Below are 14,151 nucleotides of genomic sequence, written 5' to 3'. Positions count from 1 at the left end.
GTGCAGCAGTGAGGCATCACGCTACTATTCCAGTAGAGTTCTGCAAATTGCTCCCTAACACATACCAACACAAACATGCTCCTAGCAACTTGAACTACAACAAAATGCAGCCTAGGCTCTAAACCCCTGCCAAGAAACTACTCACAAAACACAGCTCCCACCAACCTGTTGCACTAGTGCAAGGAACAACACTTCACATGATAGTAACTGCTGGTAAAACCCCAAAGTAACTACTGAGCTTTTTACCCTCTAAGCTTCCTCTTAACTTCATTTCAAATCCACTAAAATATATCTGTATAAAATTAACTAGCTTAATTACACCACAAAAACAAGTCAGCACTACTTTGTTTGCTTTCAACTGAATTTATTTAAATAGGATAAAGCTACTTAAAAGACAACTCTTTACATACAAAATGTACATTATGTTAAAGTTTGCTGTACTCAAGTACAAAAACTGCACAAGTGTTTAGTAAAAGGGAAACAGCACACAATACTTCAAAACACACGTTCTTAACATTTTACAGCATTCGAGAAGTGCCTTTTATCTTGTTACAGTGAATGAAGAACTTGTCAGTAATGAATTAAGCTACAGTTTTTTTTGGTTTCAATATTAACCAATGTTAAAAATGTAAACAAGCTTTCAGATCACTACTGACAGCTTCTCTTAGTGGGCTAAATAAGTGGATCCAGAAGCTGGTTCTTTTTGTTTCATTTTACTAAGTCTGGGAGTGTTATTATTATTTACCATCCACATCAAAAATGTATCTAAATTGGCTTCACTCTGAGTCACTGAGATTTAATAAAAGTTTCCACCAACTCAATTGGATTTCTGCCTTACAAGGCACTATCAATAATCCAGATGAAACACCAAGTTTCACACAAAACCAAAATCCATCTTAAATTACCGAAGGATAGAAAAACAGGCTGGGGGTTTCCTTGAGAGTGCAGCTACATACACTAAATGCTCTCAAGGTACTTGTCTTCCTATCCCTGTCCCTCTCCAACTGTTGGTAAGTTGAGAAAGCACTGGCCTGCATTGCAAAGGTTTTCTCCATATTTTAGAAACATGTTTGTAACCAGGCAAACAAGCAAGTTTGCTAGGTTGGCACATTTTTATGCATGTGTAAAATACTTCAAGAGAACATGGCACTCTTCCATTCACTACTTCCTCTCAAAGATTCATATCAAGCAGTCTAATAGCATGTTTCCATCTATGTGTTTTTTTCATACATCAGTAAGAGAAACTTCAATTTGAAGTAATGCTGTTAAAACAGTTCATCTCTTATTACCAACCTAACTTGCACTGTAAATTCTACACTCCTGTGCAACAAAAAGGGATAAAAATTGTCTCAGATTATTTTATCAGCAGAATGGTCAGTTTTTTCATCCAAATGAATTATCTTTTTAGACTCAGAAAGGCTCTTGGGATTGCTCTGAATCTCAACAAGTATTTTAACTATTTCACAGACTCACAGAATTGTCAGGGTTGGAAGGGACCTCAAGGATTATCCAGTTCCAGCCCCCTGCCATGGGCACAGACACGTTGCCCAGAGCCACACCCAGCCTGGCCTTAAAAGCTTCCAGGGACGGGGCTTCCACCACCTCTTTGGACAACCTGTTCCAGCATTTCACCACCCCTATGGTGAAGAACTTCTTCCTAATGTCTAACCTAAATTTAGGGTTAAATTTATTTAATCAGAAGTGGAACAAAACTGAAACAAGCAAACAAAAAATTTATGTGTGAATCATCATGACATGCAGGAGATGAACTAGAATAATCTCAAAAACTGAAAGTGAGGATTTTAGTATATTGTAATATGACTACTTTTTAAAGAAGTAATGAACTAACTGGTGTATAAGAGTGGACACTCTTAAGGTGACTGGGAGTGATGACTCCAGATTTACAACAGGGAACTTTCAAACTTGGTAAAACTTCACAGCAATCTGTATCCCTGTAAAGTTTAAAAATAATTGTACGTATACTGTTTAAATATGACTTATCTGCTTGAAAATATGGAAGTAACATTTATGTTTCAAGCACCATTAGCTACTTCACGGCCATGTAACATGCTGGATTTTCTTCTTTGCTTCTGTAGGCTTTAGATCACTCTGGAATAAAAGAAAATAGATAAACTTTCTTAGATGTGTCACACAAGTAGAAGTCAGTAATTAACCTGCCATATCCAAATCAAGTACTGACTGGTGCTGTACCCAGCTATTCTGCTCCTGCAACAGCTTTCTACTGCCATCCTGTGGAGAAAGTTAAATACACAGACCTTCTATAGAGAAGACCAAAAAAATTGTTTTAACCATCTGCAAATCACACATGTCTTTTGGTTTTTATTAATCCTACAATTAGTTATGCAAAAATATCTTTCCATTATGCAGCTTTGAAACAGATACATATTTGAGTTGCACAACCTACTTCTAAATGTTTTTCAGACTGCCTTCTTAAAGTACTTGTTGAAATGGGATTGTAATAAGGAAAAAAACAAGCATAGAACTATGAATTCAAAAAGTACTTTTGTCAAATAGTTTAAAAAGAAAAGAAAAAGAGAAGGAAAAGATGATCTTCCCTTGTAATGATTTTTATAAAGTTAAATAATTGCCAGTCTCAGATGTATCATTTCCTAAAGCCTGCCCCAAGAAACCAGCAAAAAAGTATCCAGCAAGCCCAGAGTAATTATTTCTGTCTCCCCAAATGGGAGATAGAAATAATTACCTTTCACCACCTAAAATAAGGAAAAAAAAAATAAATCTGAGAAATCAGAGCTTTAACAGTTCACACAAGCATAGTAAAAACAGGTGTATGAGTTTTCAAGAATATTCTGCAATACACTGGTTTGGAGAGCACAGTCGGGAAATCTCTTCACCTCAGAAGTTTCAGTGTTAGTTTACTTACAGTAATCCTGTGGAGTGCAACAACTGAAAGGTCTAAGGAAATTAGATCTAAAGCTCAGAGGGATAGTTCTCTGCTATTCAGCACAAGAACAACCACTTGCTTGAAAAGGCTCTTGTCATTCCTGTCATTATAATGAAATTTTATTAGGCTTTACATTCCATACCCATCTGCCAAGTACACAGATTCTCCCTAGCTGCACCGCTTATTATTCAATGCTGCATTCTCGAATTTCAGACAGTAAAGTTACATCCACACAACACACCTGCCTAACTTCAAATGTGTCTGGCCAGCATTAAACAAGGCAGTGTGAGGTTAATGGTTGGACTCTATGATCTTAAAGGTCTTTTCCAGCCCAAACAATTCTGTGATTCTATGAATGACCTCACCATTATTAACTTGGAAAGCATGAACTGTGGCTAAGGGAGAAAGTCAAGTGTCAGAGGTGGCAGCTTCTGAGTATCAGTTATAGAATAGACTAGAATAGACCAGACCAGGTTGGAAGAGACCTTCATCGTGTCCAACCTATCATCCAACCACCTAATCAACTAAACCATGCAACCAAGCATCCTGTCAAGCCTCGCCCTGAACACCCCCAGCAACGGCAACCCCACCACCTCCTTGGGCAGCCCATTCCAATGGGCAATCACTCTGTGTAAAACTTCCTCCTAACCTCCAGCCTAAACCTCCCCTGACACAGCCTGAGACTGTGTCCTCTTGTTCTGGTACTGGTTGCCTGGGAGAAGAGACCAACCTCTGCCTCACTACAACCCCACTTCAGGTAGTTGTAGAGAGCAATAAGGTCACCCCTGAGTCTCCTCCCCTCCAGGCTAAGCAACCCCAGCTCCCTCAGCCTCTCCTCATAGGGCTTGTGCTCCAAGCCCCTCACCAACCTTGTTGCCCTTCTCTGGACACGCTCCAGCAAGTCAACCTCCTTCCTAAACTGAGGAGCCCAGAACTGGACACAGTACTCGAGGTGCAGCCTAACCAGTGCAGTGTACAGGGGCAGAATGACCTCCCTGCTCCTGCTGGCCACACTGTTCCTGATACAGGCCAGGATGCCATTGGCCCTTTTGGCTGCCTGGGCACACCTCAGAGCCAAGTTCAGCCTACCATCAACCAGCACCCCCAGGTCCCTCTCTGCCTGACTGCTCTCCAGCCACTCTGACCCCAGCCTGTAGCTCTGCATGGGGTTGTTGTGGCCAATGTGCAGAACCCGGCACTTGGATGTGTTCAATCTCATGCCGCTGGACTCTGCCCATCTGTCCAGCCTGTCGAGGTCCCTCTGCAGAGCCTCTCTACCCTCCAGATCAACTCCTGCCCCCAGCTTGGTGTTGTCCACAAATTTACTGATGATGGACTCAGTGCCCTCATCCAGGTCATCAATAATACAATAATACAGCATCATTTAAAAGATTTCATCACTGTGTCTACACAAATATTTAAAGAAGTAGTGATGTGCATACTAGACAAGTCTCAAAACTCTGTAGGTTCAGATCTGACCAATACTTGGAACAGTTCTGAACACCAGAATAACTTAGTGGTAATAGGAAACATCTCTCCAGCACAAATTTCCAACAGGGCTTCAGCAATTATTTTTGTAACAGTAGCTAAAGCTGTCTTTCAGAACAGGTGCTCATGTTTAACAGAAGTCTGATGGAACCTACCAACCCACAAAGCAAGCACACTTCCTGCATTCTTTCATGGCAGGTTTTAGGGTTGTTTTTTTTTAATATTTTCATGAAGCAACATTGAAAAAACAGAAGTTAGGTCTAGAGTCCTAGAAAAATTGTAATCAGTGTAACTGCATGCTGTGTATCTAAGGCTCCCTCTGTTTTCCAATAGAGAACAGGTATTTCTGTTTCTTGCTTTGAAGTTCAAACTTACTTCAGATATTCCCATATTCCAGTGGAAACTCCTTCACTTGTATCATGAAGGAATACAAGATGAATGTAAGACTTATCCCTGCCTCACAGTGTTTTAAAGAGGATATGGCCCATTGCTCCTTGTTCACTGACAAGCCCTTAAAGACTCATCACACCTTTGTCAAAAATAACTACTGCTCTTTCTCCCCATTTGGCAACTACCATTACCTACATTTTCAGAGATATGCCCTGCTGAGTTCATATATCCTGCCCTAGTTCTTCTCTAATCACTTCAGCTCATTAGCCTCATTCTGCCCCCATCTGTACTTCTCTACAGGAAATTTGTTTGCAGCCAGATCTAACTTGCAGAAAAGTAACTATCTACCTTTATGGTTAACAGCTCAGTCATTACTCTTCTACTTGAGAACTGCACACTTCTGTTTAAGATCTCAGCATGTCTTTCTCATTCCCTTCCAAAAGCTCAGGTACCTGACTAAGATCACCATGGCCCAAAATGAGCACTTGACCTTTGGCCTCTCACTTCAACTAGTACAGTATGTTTATATGGCTTCTCATTCAGACCCACAATCTATGCAGTGCTCCCCATTTTCACATCCAGTTCCTTCCTCTAGCCTGCCAATTCCTATGTGAGATTTTAACCAGATGGTGTTCTTCCTCTAAGGATATATTCTGCGTGTCTCAGCATCTCATTTCAGTTCCTGTAACATCTCTTCCTTCACTTTGACAAATGAAAGCTTGTCCTACTCAACCATTCAAGAGTGGTTCTTACAAATGTTTACATTCCAATTTTTAACTCCATACTACAGAAAACTTGACTTCCTTTTAAGACCATTCCTGTTGTTCTGTAATACCTATTCTTTCTCTTAGACTTACTCACAGGATTATTTTGCTTGTGTTTTATTTGGCTGCTACCAGCACCACCTTGTGTATTACCTACTCACTAGAATTACATGTATGTTTTCTACCAAGCTGCCTCTCTAGCACAGCAAAGTACTTAATTTCTTTCCTTATCTTTCCCAAACCAGATGCTCTTTTGTCTGTTTCTAAACAAAAACTCTACTATTATTCCAAAATGAAGTAATACTGAAAACTCTCACAAGTCTGCCTTTGGCTCCTGCAAGTTTCAGTTACAGAAATCTGCAAAACAAGATAATGAATGTACATACCGGCAAATCAGACTCCTCTTTTGGAACAGCTCTCTTCAACTTCACAACAGTAGTTCCTGCTACTGGAGACAAAGGATAAGCTTTCAGACTATTCAACACACTGCTGTTAGTCTTTGAAATATTGTTCTGCTTAGCCTCATTATTCCTTATTCCCAATTTAGTGTCCTCTGATAAACTGGAGGCAGAAATGTATGTGGAGGCATTTGAAGGAACTGATAATCTTCTAACAGTGTTGGTGGTGCTTCCAGCTGGGGGAGGCTTTAGGCGATCCGCAGCTCCATTCTCTGTCTTCTTCAGCTTTATGCTTGTACTTGTTGAGTTGCCATCAAATACAATTAGTGGCCGCTTCCTTAAGCCTTCTACTGTTGTAACACTGAAAACACAAATCGTAAAATTCTCAGAAACACGAGCTAGATGACTGAAAGCATATCAAAGATGTGATTAGCACAAATCAATATAATCTTGCCTAAAGTAAAAATATATCCCAAAATACTAACCTTAAACTCTTAGATGCTCCAAATTTAGGCAACAGAAATTACTTAAAAAACATAAAGGTGGAAGGGGGTCAAGGAGTTATGTGAGGAACTGTGTTCCTCGGCAAAGAGGATTGCGTGAGGAACTTTATAGGTGGACAACTACAGCTGTATGGCCAAAGACTGTATGCTTATACCACTGTAGCTATTCCAAAATAATTAAAAAGATAATAGCTTTCAGTATTTCAAAAGTTGAATATTTGAGAAAGTGGATGCCACCTTACCTACAAGAACAGCATCTAATATTTTGTGTTTCTAAATCTCCCTGTTTCCACTGTTATTCAAAAACATCATGTTAAGACAGTCTGAAAGACTGTTAGACAAGGAATAAGAGCATTAAACAAACAAACAAAGCAGCATACCAGTTTCTGAAATAAGCTCTCCTTAAACAAGAACCCTAAGATGATTTAATGACTTTTTGCTTTTTAATAGTTTGTGCCTTTAAGCCTATATGTAGTCAAAGCTGACCAATTCAGTAGCAACTGGTTCATGAAAAAGGAATACTACCAAGCTAGTATAAAAGCAGTAGTACCAGGAAACATCCTGAACAAAAAAAACCCCCACAGAACACACAAACCACAGCAAGCCAAAACAAATAAACCCACAAAACTGTCATGGCTCATGCTACATGAATTTAGAGTTTTTTAAAAAAATGCTCAACCATGGCAGTGTTTGGGAGGCACAGATTTACCAACTTGAAAAAATGAAACCACCATTACATTGGTTTTCAACACACACTTACTGCTTAATCATGATTAAACAGAGCGATTGAACAATAGTGTTTCTAACAATGAAATGCACTCATTCATTTGCAATTAATGCATTTGACAACATTGACGTTAGGTATCTCAACAGACTCCAAAACACACCAGAAGCAGAGCCTCAATCCATTTAACTTGGAGCAACATTAAATTTGCAGCTGCTGATAAGCCTATTAAGAAATGAGACACTGCAAGCACAAGAAGTTTCTTTTAAAAAAAAAAGAAATCACAATTTAAGAGGTCATAAATTAAAAGACAGTTCAGCTATCACTCCAATTTGCTTCTATGTTACTCTCAGTTCATAACAACACATCACATGATCCCTTTTTTTCTATTCCTGGGGTTCCCAGAACTGACAGAGAGACCTTCAATCATTTGGCAGCAGAGATCAGACACTACTCTGGTTTCTAAGGCAGCTGCTACAAAACGAAATTAGCTTCCAAGACCAGGACTGTTCAGTGAGACATGTTGATTCAGTTAACACATTCATGAAATGAAGGGTATAAATTCATTTGAAAAGCCTAAAAACCTGATGTACACTTTAAAAAACCCCACACACTTTCCGTTCACTTTGGCTTTGTCCAAGAATTTAATCAACACTCCTGACAAGGAATACTCCCCATTAGCCTTTTTGGAAAATTAAGTTTACAAACTATATGAAAGAAAAGATTTTACATCTTTTTTTTAGTCACCTTCCTACTGAGGCTTTTTTTAAATTCAGCCTGGTGAAGAAAGGAAGTCAGAAGCTAACTACAATACTAGCAGGATTATCTATGCTAAACTGAATTTTAGAATTACAGCACTTGTACAAATGACCACATCCAGGAAATATTCCTAGAGAAACACTTTGGGAAAGTTCCAAAAGAAATTTGGATGCTGTGCTTTCAAGAACTGTCACATAAATTTTTTACATGCACAGCTCACAGGACCCTTGGTTATGAGGCTTTATTTTATTTACATAAAGTATAGTCATCTCAAAAGCTTCAGAGTAGGGCTTGTGTTAGGCAGCACTCTTCTGAGGGACAACACTGATGCTAGCTAACAACATTAAGGAAACATTTTAGAATGTCATGTCCCTTCCTGCAGGACACTCACTGAAACCTAGATTTCAACGTACATCTCCTAGACACATGTCCTAGTCATGCTTTGGGCTGGAAGGAGAACATGCTCTAATCCTGCAGTTCACTTTGTGGCACACAGTAATGAATGCAAGATTTACTATGGGAAGCAAAAGCTTCTCTACAGGAGCAATCTGGGTTTCCACTCTTTCATATCACTACTCATGTGGCCAGGATGGCCTTCAAGCAATTCTCAATTACAAGGACAAGTTAATGACAAAATGCTCCCCATGGTTATCCTAATAATCTCCTGTTATCAAAACAGACAGGTGATCACCTCTTCTATGAATGTCTGAAAGTGGTCAGAAGTACCATGTTTATACTGAACTCAGAATTATCAGTGCATGAGCAGCTCTCAGAGGATGTCTCACGTGACAGTGGAAATGATGAGCTCTGTCAAGGCCACAGCTCTAAGCACACACAGCCACAGTGCTCCTGGAGACAGAGAATTGAAGGTGAGCCCTCAGACTCAATGGTACTTCAGAAAATACATATACATGCCGAGATTCATGCCATACTGTTTCTTCCAGCAGGCAAGATGATCATTCAAAGATAACAGTCCCTGAACACAAATACCCGCAACTGGATAGACTGCATTGGTTTTTCTATTTGGTATTATTGTCTGCAACCTCAAATATTCACCAATAAAGTGTATAAACCATCATCTGTGATCTGAGATATACAATTCTATTATTGAGGTACAACAGGTTACTGCAGCCTGGTAATACACAGCAAGTCTTTTAGGATAATGCCATCAATCACCAGCTGTAAGACTAAACACAATATTCAACACCGACTTCAACATTTCAAATGCATTTTAACCTCCTATCTGTAACTAGTAGAGTCATGCAAACACACCTTGAGCTGTGCAGATCAAGTCTCCAAGACTCATATTAATTTCAGTGCATGCTGTAAGGCTGTAGTTTCCACAGAGGAATTCATCAGAAAGCTCCTGTTGTTGATTTGATCAAACAGTTTATCTAACTTCTAAACACAAGTAAGAGCACGCTTAGCTCCCACCTCCAACTTGCACAAAACTTACAGCTTCACATACCTAAGAATTTTGATTAGCTTTTAAAAATCAAAATGCCAAGTTCTACTTCCTCCTCTGTACAGTGGCATTATACTTATTCTGCTTAAGTGGTACACACAATGGAGGAAAACTGGTATTTTAATATCCAAAACCATGACTGAACTCCCTTGATTCTCTATGTCAATATACCAAAACTGAAGTGTTCTCTGTGCAACTGTTACTTGCCCAAAGTGCTGAAAGTCTCTTTCTCCCATTTCTCTGGGGTTAGTAATACTAGCAGTAAAAGAGAAGTTTTCCAGACAGTATTTTGCAACAGATTTGTTATGTCTGAAGATGTAACACTAGTGAAAACAATAACCAACAGAAAATCTTAAAACTAAAAACAAAGCAAAAAGACTAAGCCTAACATTCTAGATGCTACGACTAACAGACAAGAAAAGGAGATGGGTAGATTAAGCATATCTCCTTTTACTACTTTCCCAGAACACACTACATTGGTTTCACCGTTACTGAACTTCTGCGTACCAAATAAGAGCCCCTACACTTATTCTACATGTCAACTCTAGATGAAGTTATTCTCGCATCTGAAAACTAACATTGCCATCTCCTCTCAAAAACATCCACCTACCTACTTCAACACATCAACAGTTTTTTTATTGTTCAAACAGTAGCCTCATGCTCTCATTCTCCAGTTGCAGAGAAAAAAAAAACAACTCAGAAAAAACCAACTCAATGTCCTAGCCATGAGCAATTTCTTTTTAATAAACAAAATATTTTGAGGGGCTATTTTTTGTTGTTAGCTCTTCACAGTTAGAAGACTCATTAAAGATAAACTAGATTCATGCAATCAAGAGGCTGTAATACTGCAAAACCATGAGAATTTCTATCCATGAATTCTATCCTTAGGATTTACTGTTGAAGCTAAATCAGAATGCCACCCATGCACATCATGCAGCAAAGACTTGGGCAGAGGGAAGGTCAGGAGAATGAGAGATTCAGTAAAATAAATTTCTGACAAAGATTTTGCTTTGTGACCAAATACAAACAGAAAGACTTTAAAACCAAATCAGAAGGTTTCTTTCAGAATGTAGACATCAGTTTTGAACTGGGGACCCAGCACACATCCCTGACTCTAGAACTCTGTCCAGGAAGCACACATAATTAAACATGCTTTTGGTACTTTTCTTAAACATGTAAATATGATTATTGTTTAAAAATTAGATGATGAAGCAAAAAATATTTTTTCTCCTTCATTGTAAGGTACCTTGAAATATACCAATAACCTGGTATCAACACAGGCTGGGAAATGAAGGCACTGAAAGCAGCCCTGCAGAGAAGGACCTGGGAGTACTGGCAGATAAAAAGCTGGACATGAGATAACACTGTGTGCTTGAAGCCCAGAAAGCAAATTATATCGCAGGCTGCATCAAATGCAACATGACCAGCAGTTGAGAGAGGTGATTCTATTGTTCTGCTCCAATCTTGTGACACTCAGCCTGAAATACTGCTTTCAGCTCTGGGATCCTCAGAGTAAGAAAGATATGGATCTGCTCAAGTGAGTCCAGAGAAGGGCCACAAAGATGATCAGAGGACTAGTGACTGGGGCTGAGAGAATTTGGGTTCTTCGGCCTTGAGAAGAGAAGGCTCTGGAGAGATATTATTGTGCCCTTTCAGTACTTGAGGCTTGTAAAAAAGATGAGGACAGAGTTCTTACATAGTGCCTGTAGAAACAGGGCAAGGGGTAATGGTTTTAAATTCTATGAGGGCAGATTTAAAGGAAAGGTTTTTTACACTGGAACAGGTTGCCCAGAGACATAGTAAATGCCCCATCCTGGGAAACAATCCCAGTCAAGTTGGACTGGGCTTTGAGAAACCTGACCTAGTGAAAGATGTCCCTGATTATCACAGGGGTGTAGGATTAGATGACTTTTAAAGGTCCCTTTCAGCCCAAAGCAGTCCATCATTCTACAAAAATCTAAATGCTATTAATATCACTTAGGTGACAAAAAAAATTATCTTTCCCCCTTTCCTAACATTGCATTAGTATAATCTAATACCTCTGACACAGGAAATGTGACACAGCATTCCCTGTAGACTGTAGCAATGTCCAGAAGTTGGCAAACAAAGATTAAACTAAATGCATTGTCCTCAATTTTCCAAGTCTAGCCCAGTAAAAGTCAGATTACCTTTTGCTCTCACTTTTCAACTCATTTTGCTGTCTTTTCTTTTCCATCATTTTTCCCCATCTACTTTTTGGCAAGTCACGCTGAGGCAAGGGAATGGCATGTTGAATATAGAGATCAGTGAGACCATCTTTGTCCATCTTGACATCATTTTCAACTAGTATATTTTTCTGTAGGGAACAGAAAGAAACTTATTATTATGACACACTGAAAGCACAAGCATCTTAGTAACCTAATTTTTGTTTTTCCAGAAGTCACTACAAGGTATAAAATAAATTATTATTGGGCAAAAATTCCAGGGTTTCAGAACTGACATGGCTCCAGGGATGACCAGTGTGGAAAAGCCAAAAACTGCCCAGTGCTGATGACAGCCTGGTTTCCTGCCTTCCTATTTTCAACTTCCCTTGTTTTCAGTGTGGATTACACTCAGCACCTCCCTTCATCAAGGCAATAGAAAACATGGGACATTTGGGTCAATGCATACTGGCTTCCTTCTCCATCACCAGCAAGCACATTTCTTCATGTATCTCCTTCTGTGCCTCTCGACCTTCGTGGTTGACATTATCTCTTAAGTGCCGTTAAGCACGTATGTCATGAGGCTCCTCTGCTTGAAGTTTTGGTGTGTGATGGGCTGTATTCATTAGTGTCAGACACCTGGATCCAGCAGCAGCCAATACTGAGTAGTTCATCGCTTTAGCCTACACAGGCCAACTCTGCAGCCCCTTGTTATCAAAACCCCTGCAGTTCTTCCCAATAAAAACAGTGGGGAGAAAGAAGAAAAAAAAATGGTGGGGGGGAATTTATAATAGATATACTATTGATAACTGATATTTTCATGTACTCTTAAACACACTTCCCTGAATCTAATTACAACAGAGGTCTGCACACTTTTGTTACAGATGTAGAGCCGTGCTCTCTTTCCCCATCACAAAATAAGTTGCGAAGTGAGATTTCTAGTAACTGTCAGTTATTAAGCAACATGAGTGTTCTTTCTAATCACATACTGGGATGGGAAAAACAAAAGCAAAAAAACTTTTTAGTACCCCACACCAAAGTTAATAAGAAAGAAAAAACTCCACTGACATCCTAAAGATCATTAAAATTAGGCCAAATCTCTGCCACTACTAGTTTTTGTCAACATTTCGTGACTTCTGATGTGGGTCTAAAACCTGCAGATTTTTATCCACATAAAGTGCACAGACAAGAGCATTGAAAAAAAAAAAAAGGCAACAAACAAGCAACAACAAAAAAAGCAACCAAACATAAAACTTTGATTGGTACTGCTTCATACACCTATGACTTTCAGGAAAAGCAGCAATAAATATTCCAAATCACATCAACTGAAGCTTCATACAGTCCAAGAGTCTTTATAACTCACTTTCACACTCTTTTTTTTCAATTATGCATAGTTAAGCATTAGCTTGACTGATTACATAGGATGCATTTCCTTAATTCACTGCCACGAATGTGGCAACTTTTAGCGGAGTGATGATCATGCTTCCACAGACAACCTGTCTTACAGGCACTGTCTCATAGCCATGCTGATTTGGTAAACTATTCTTTAGCAGTTACAGTCCGTCAGCAAACGGAGAGATCTCTTTCATATTACAAGTCTACAGAGCAACGACTTGGATTTAACTCGTTTGCTTGTTTTTTTCTTGAACGCTTCTTGTGCATCCGTTAAAGAAGATACAAACACTGGAAACCTCAAAAGAAATAGGACTAAACGTTCCATGCAAGTGACTGAGGGTAGGAGCTTCCCTGCATAGTAAAGAGGGGAAACAAAGAGGGCATTTCTAACGCGGAGACGGAACACGCTGACAAGCTGAGCCGCGGACCCGGCAGGCTTCCTTTCCCGCGGCGCGGGACAGGCACAGTACCCACCCCCCTCCCCACCTCGCCTCAGGGGCCACCGCTTCAGGGCCGGCTCACAGCTCAGAGAGCACGGGCGCACCTGCTCCAGGGTGAGCAGCAGGAACTCTTCTGAGAGTAGCTCCGGGTGCAACAGCAGCTCTGACTCCTGGTGTCCCGAACCCAGCTCCTCCTTGCCACCACCCACCCTACCCCTTCGCTGCGCCGCCATCTTCCTACCCCGGCGACCTCCTTCCGGCTTCCCACAATGCCTCACGGATTCGCGGGGGGGGGGGGGGGGGGGGGGGGGGGGGGGGGGGAGCTAGCGCGGGAAGTGACGCGGGCGCGTGACGTCAGGACGGCGCGGGCCGGGAAAGCTTCGGCGCTGGGACGGTTCCGGTGGTGGCTTCCCGGGCGGCGGGGCTGGGAACGCGTTTCCAAAGTAGCCTTCCTGCGCCAAAAACGGCTTTGGCGTTATGTTGTGGAGTGGGGGCGGCCTGCGACGTGCACAGCCTGGCTCAGGGACAGGGAAAGCTGGGAGTGTGCCCCGCCGGGTCGGTTTGGCTCCTTCAGGCAGCTCATCCGGCAGGCGGGTTGGGAGTTTTGTGTTGCTAGTAAGGCGAAGTCATACTCTTAACTGATACTACTGAATAAGGAAAACAAAGAACTCTGTTAACATAGGAAAATACACAGTGCTTCAGCTGCTACGTGCAGAAGCTTT

At 40.6% G+C, this 14,151-nt stretch overlaps 1 protein-coding gene across 1 annotated transcript; it reads right to left on the bottom strand.

The window, feature by feature from the left end:
* C7H2orf49 (chromosome 7 C2orf49 homolog) lies at positions 1 to 13,662 on the bottom strand. The gene is made up of 4 exons (XM_009911423.2): positions 13,534 to 13,662; positions 11,583 to 11,749; positions 5,952 to 6,324; positions 1 to 2,109 (listed from the first exon to the last, which is right to left on the bottom strand). The coding sequence occupies exons 1-4, from the start codon at positions 13,660 to 13,662 to the stop codon at positions 2,053 to 2,055; spliced, it is 726 nt and encodes a 241-aa protein (XP_009909725.1). The 3' UTR covers positions 1 to 2,052.
* Positions 13,663 to 14,151: the final 489 nt, after the last annotated feature.

The sequence above is a fragment of the Dryobates pubescens genome, chromosome 7 (genome assembly GCF_014839835.1).
Source record: "Dryobates pubescens isolate bDryPub1 chromosome 7, bDryPub1.pri, whole genome shotgun sequence".
NCBI lineage: Eukaryota > Metazoa > Chordata > Aves > Piciformes > Picidae > Dryobates > Dryobates pubescens.
The sequence above is the reverse complement of the archived record's forward strand: the minus strand, read 5'-3'. Positions and strand labels throughout refer to the sequence as shown.

What these genes read in the sequence shown, in the direction of transcription:
- C7H2orf49 (XM_009911423.2), bottom strand. Translation starts at nt 13,662, where the DNA reads ATGGCGGCGCAGCGAAGGGGTAGGGTGGGTGGTGGCAAGGAGGAGCTG. An exon ending in TGCTGCTCACCCTGGAGCAG is followed by an intron (nt 11,750 to 13,533) that starts GTGCGCCCGTGC and finishes TGTTCCCTACAG; the next exon opens with AAAAATATACTAGTTGAAAA. An exon ending in TTGAAAAGTGAGAGCAAAAG is followed by an intron (nt 6,325 to 11,582) that starts GTAATCTGACTT and finishes TTGTGTTTTCAG; the next exon opens with TGTTACAACAGTAGAAGGCT.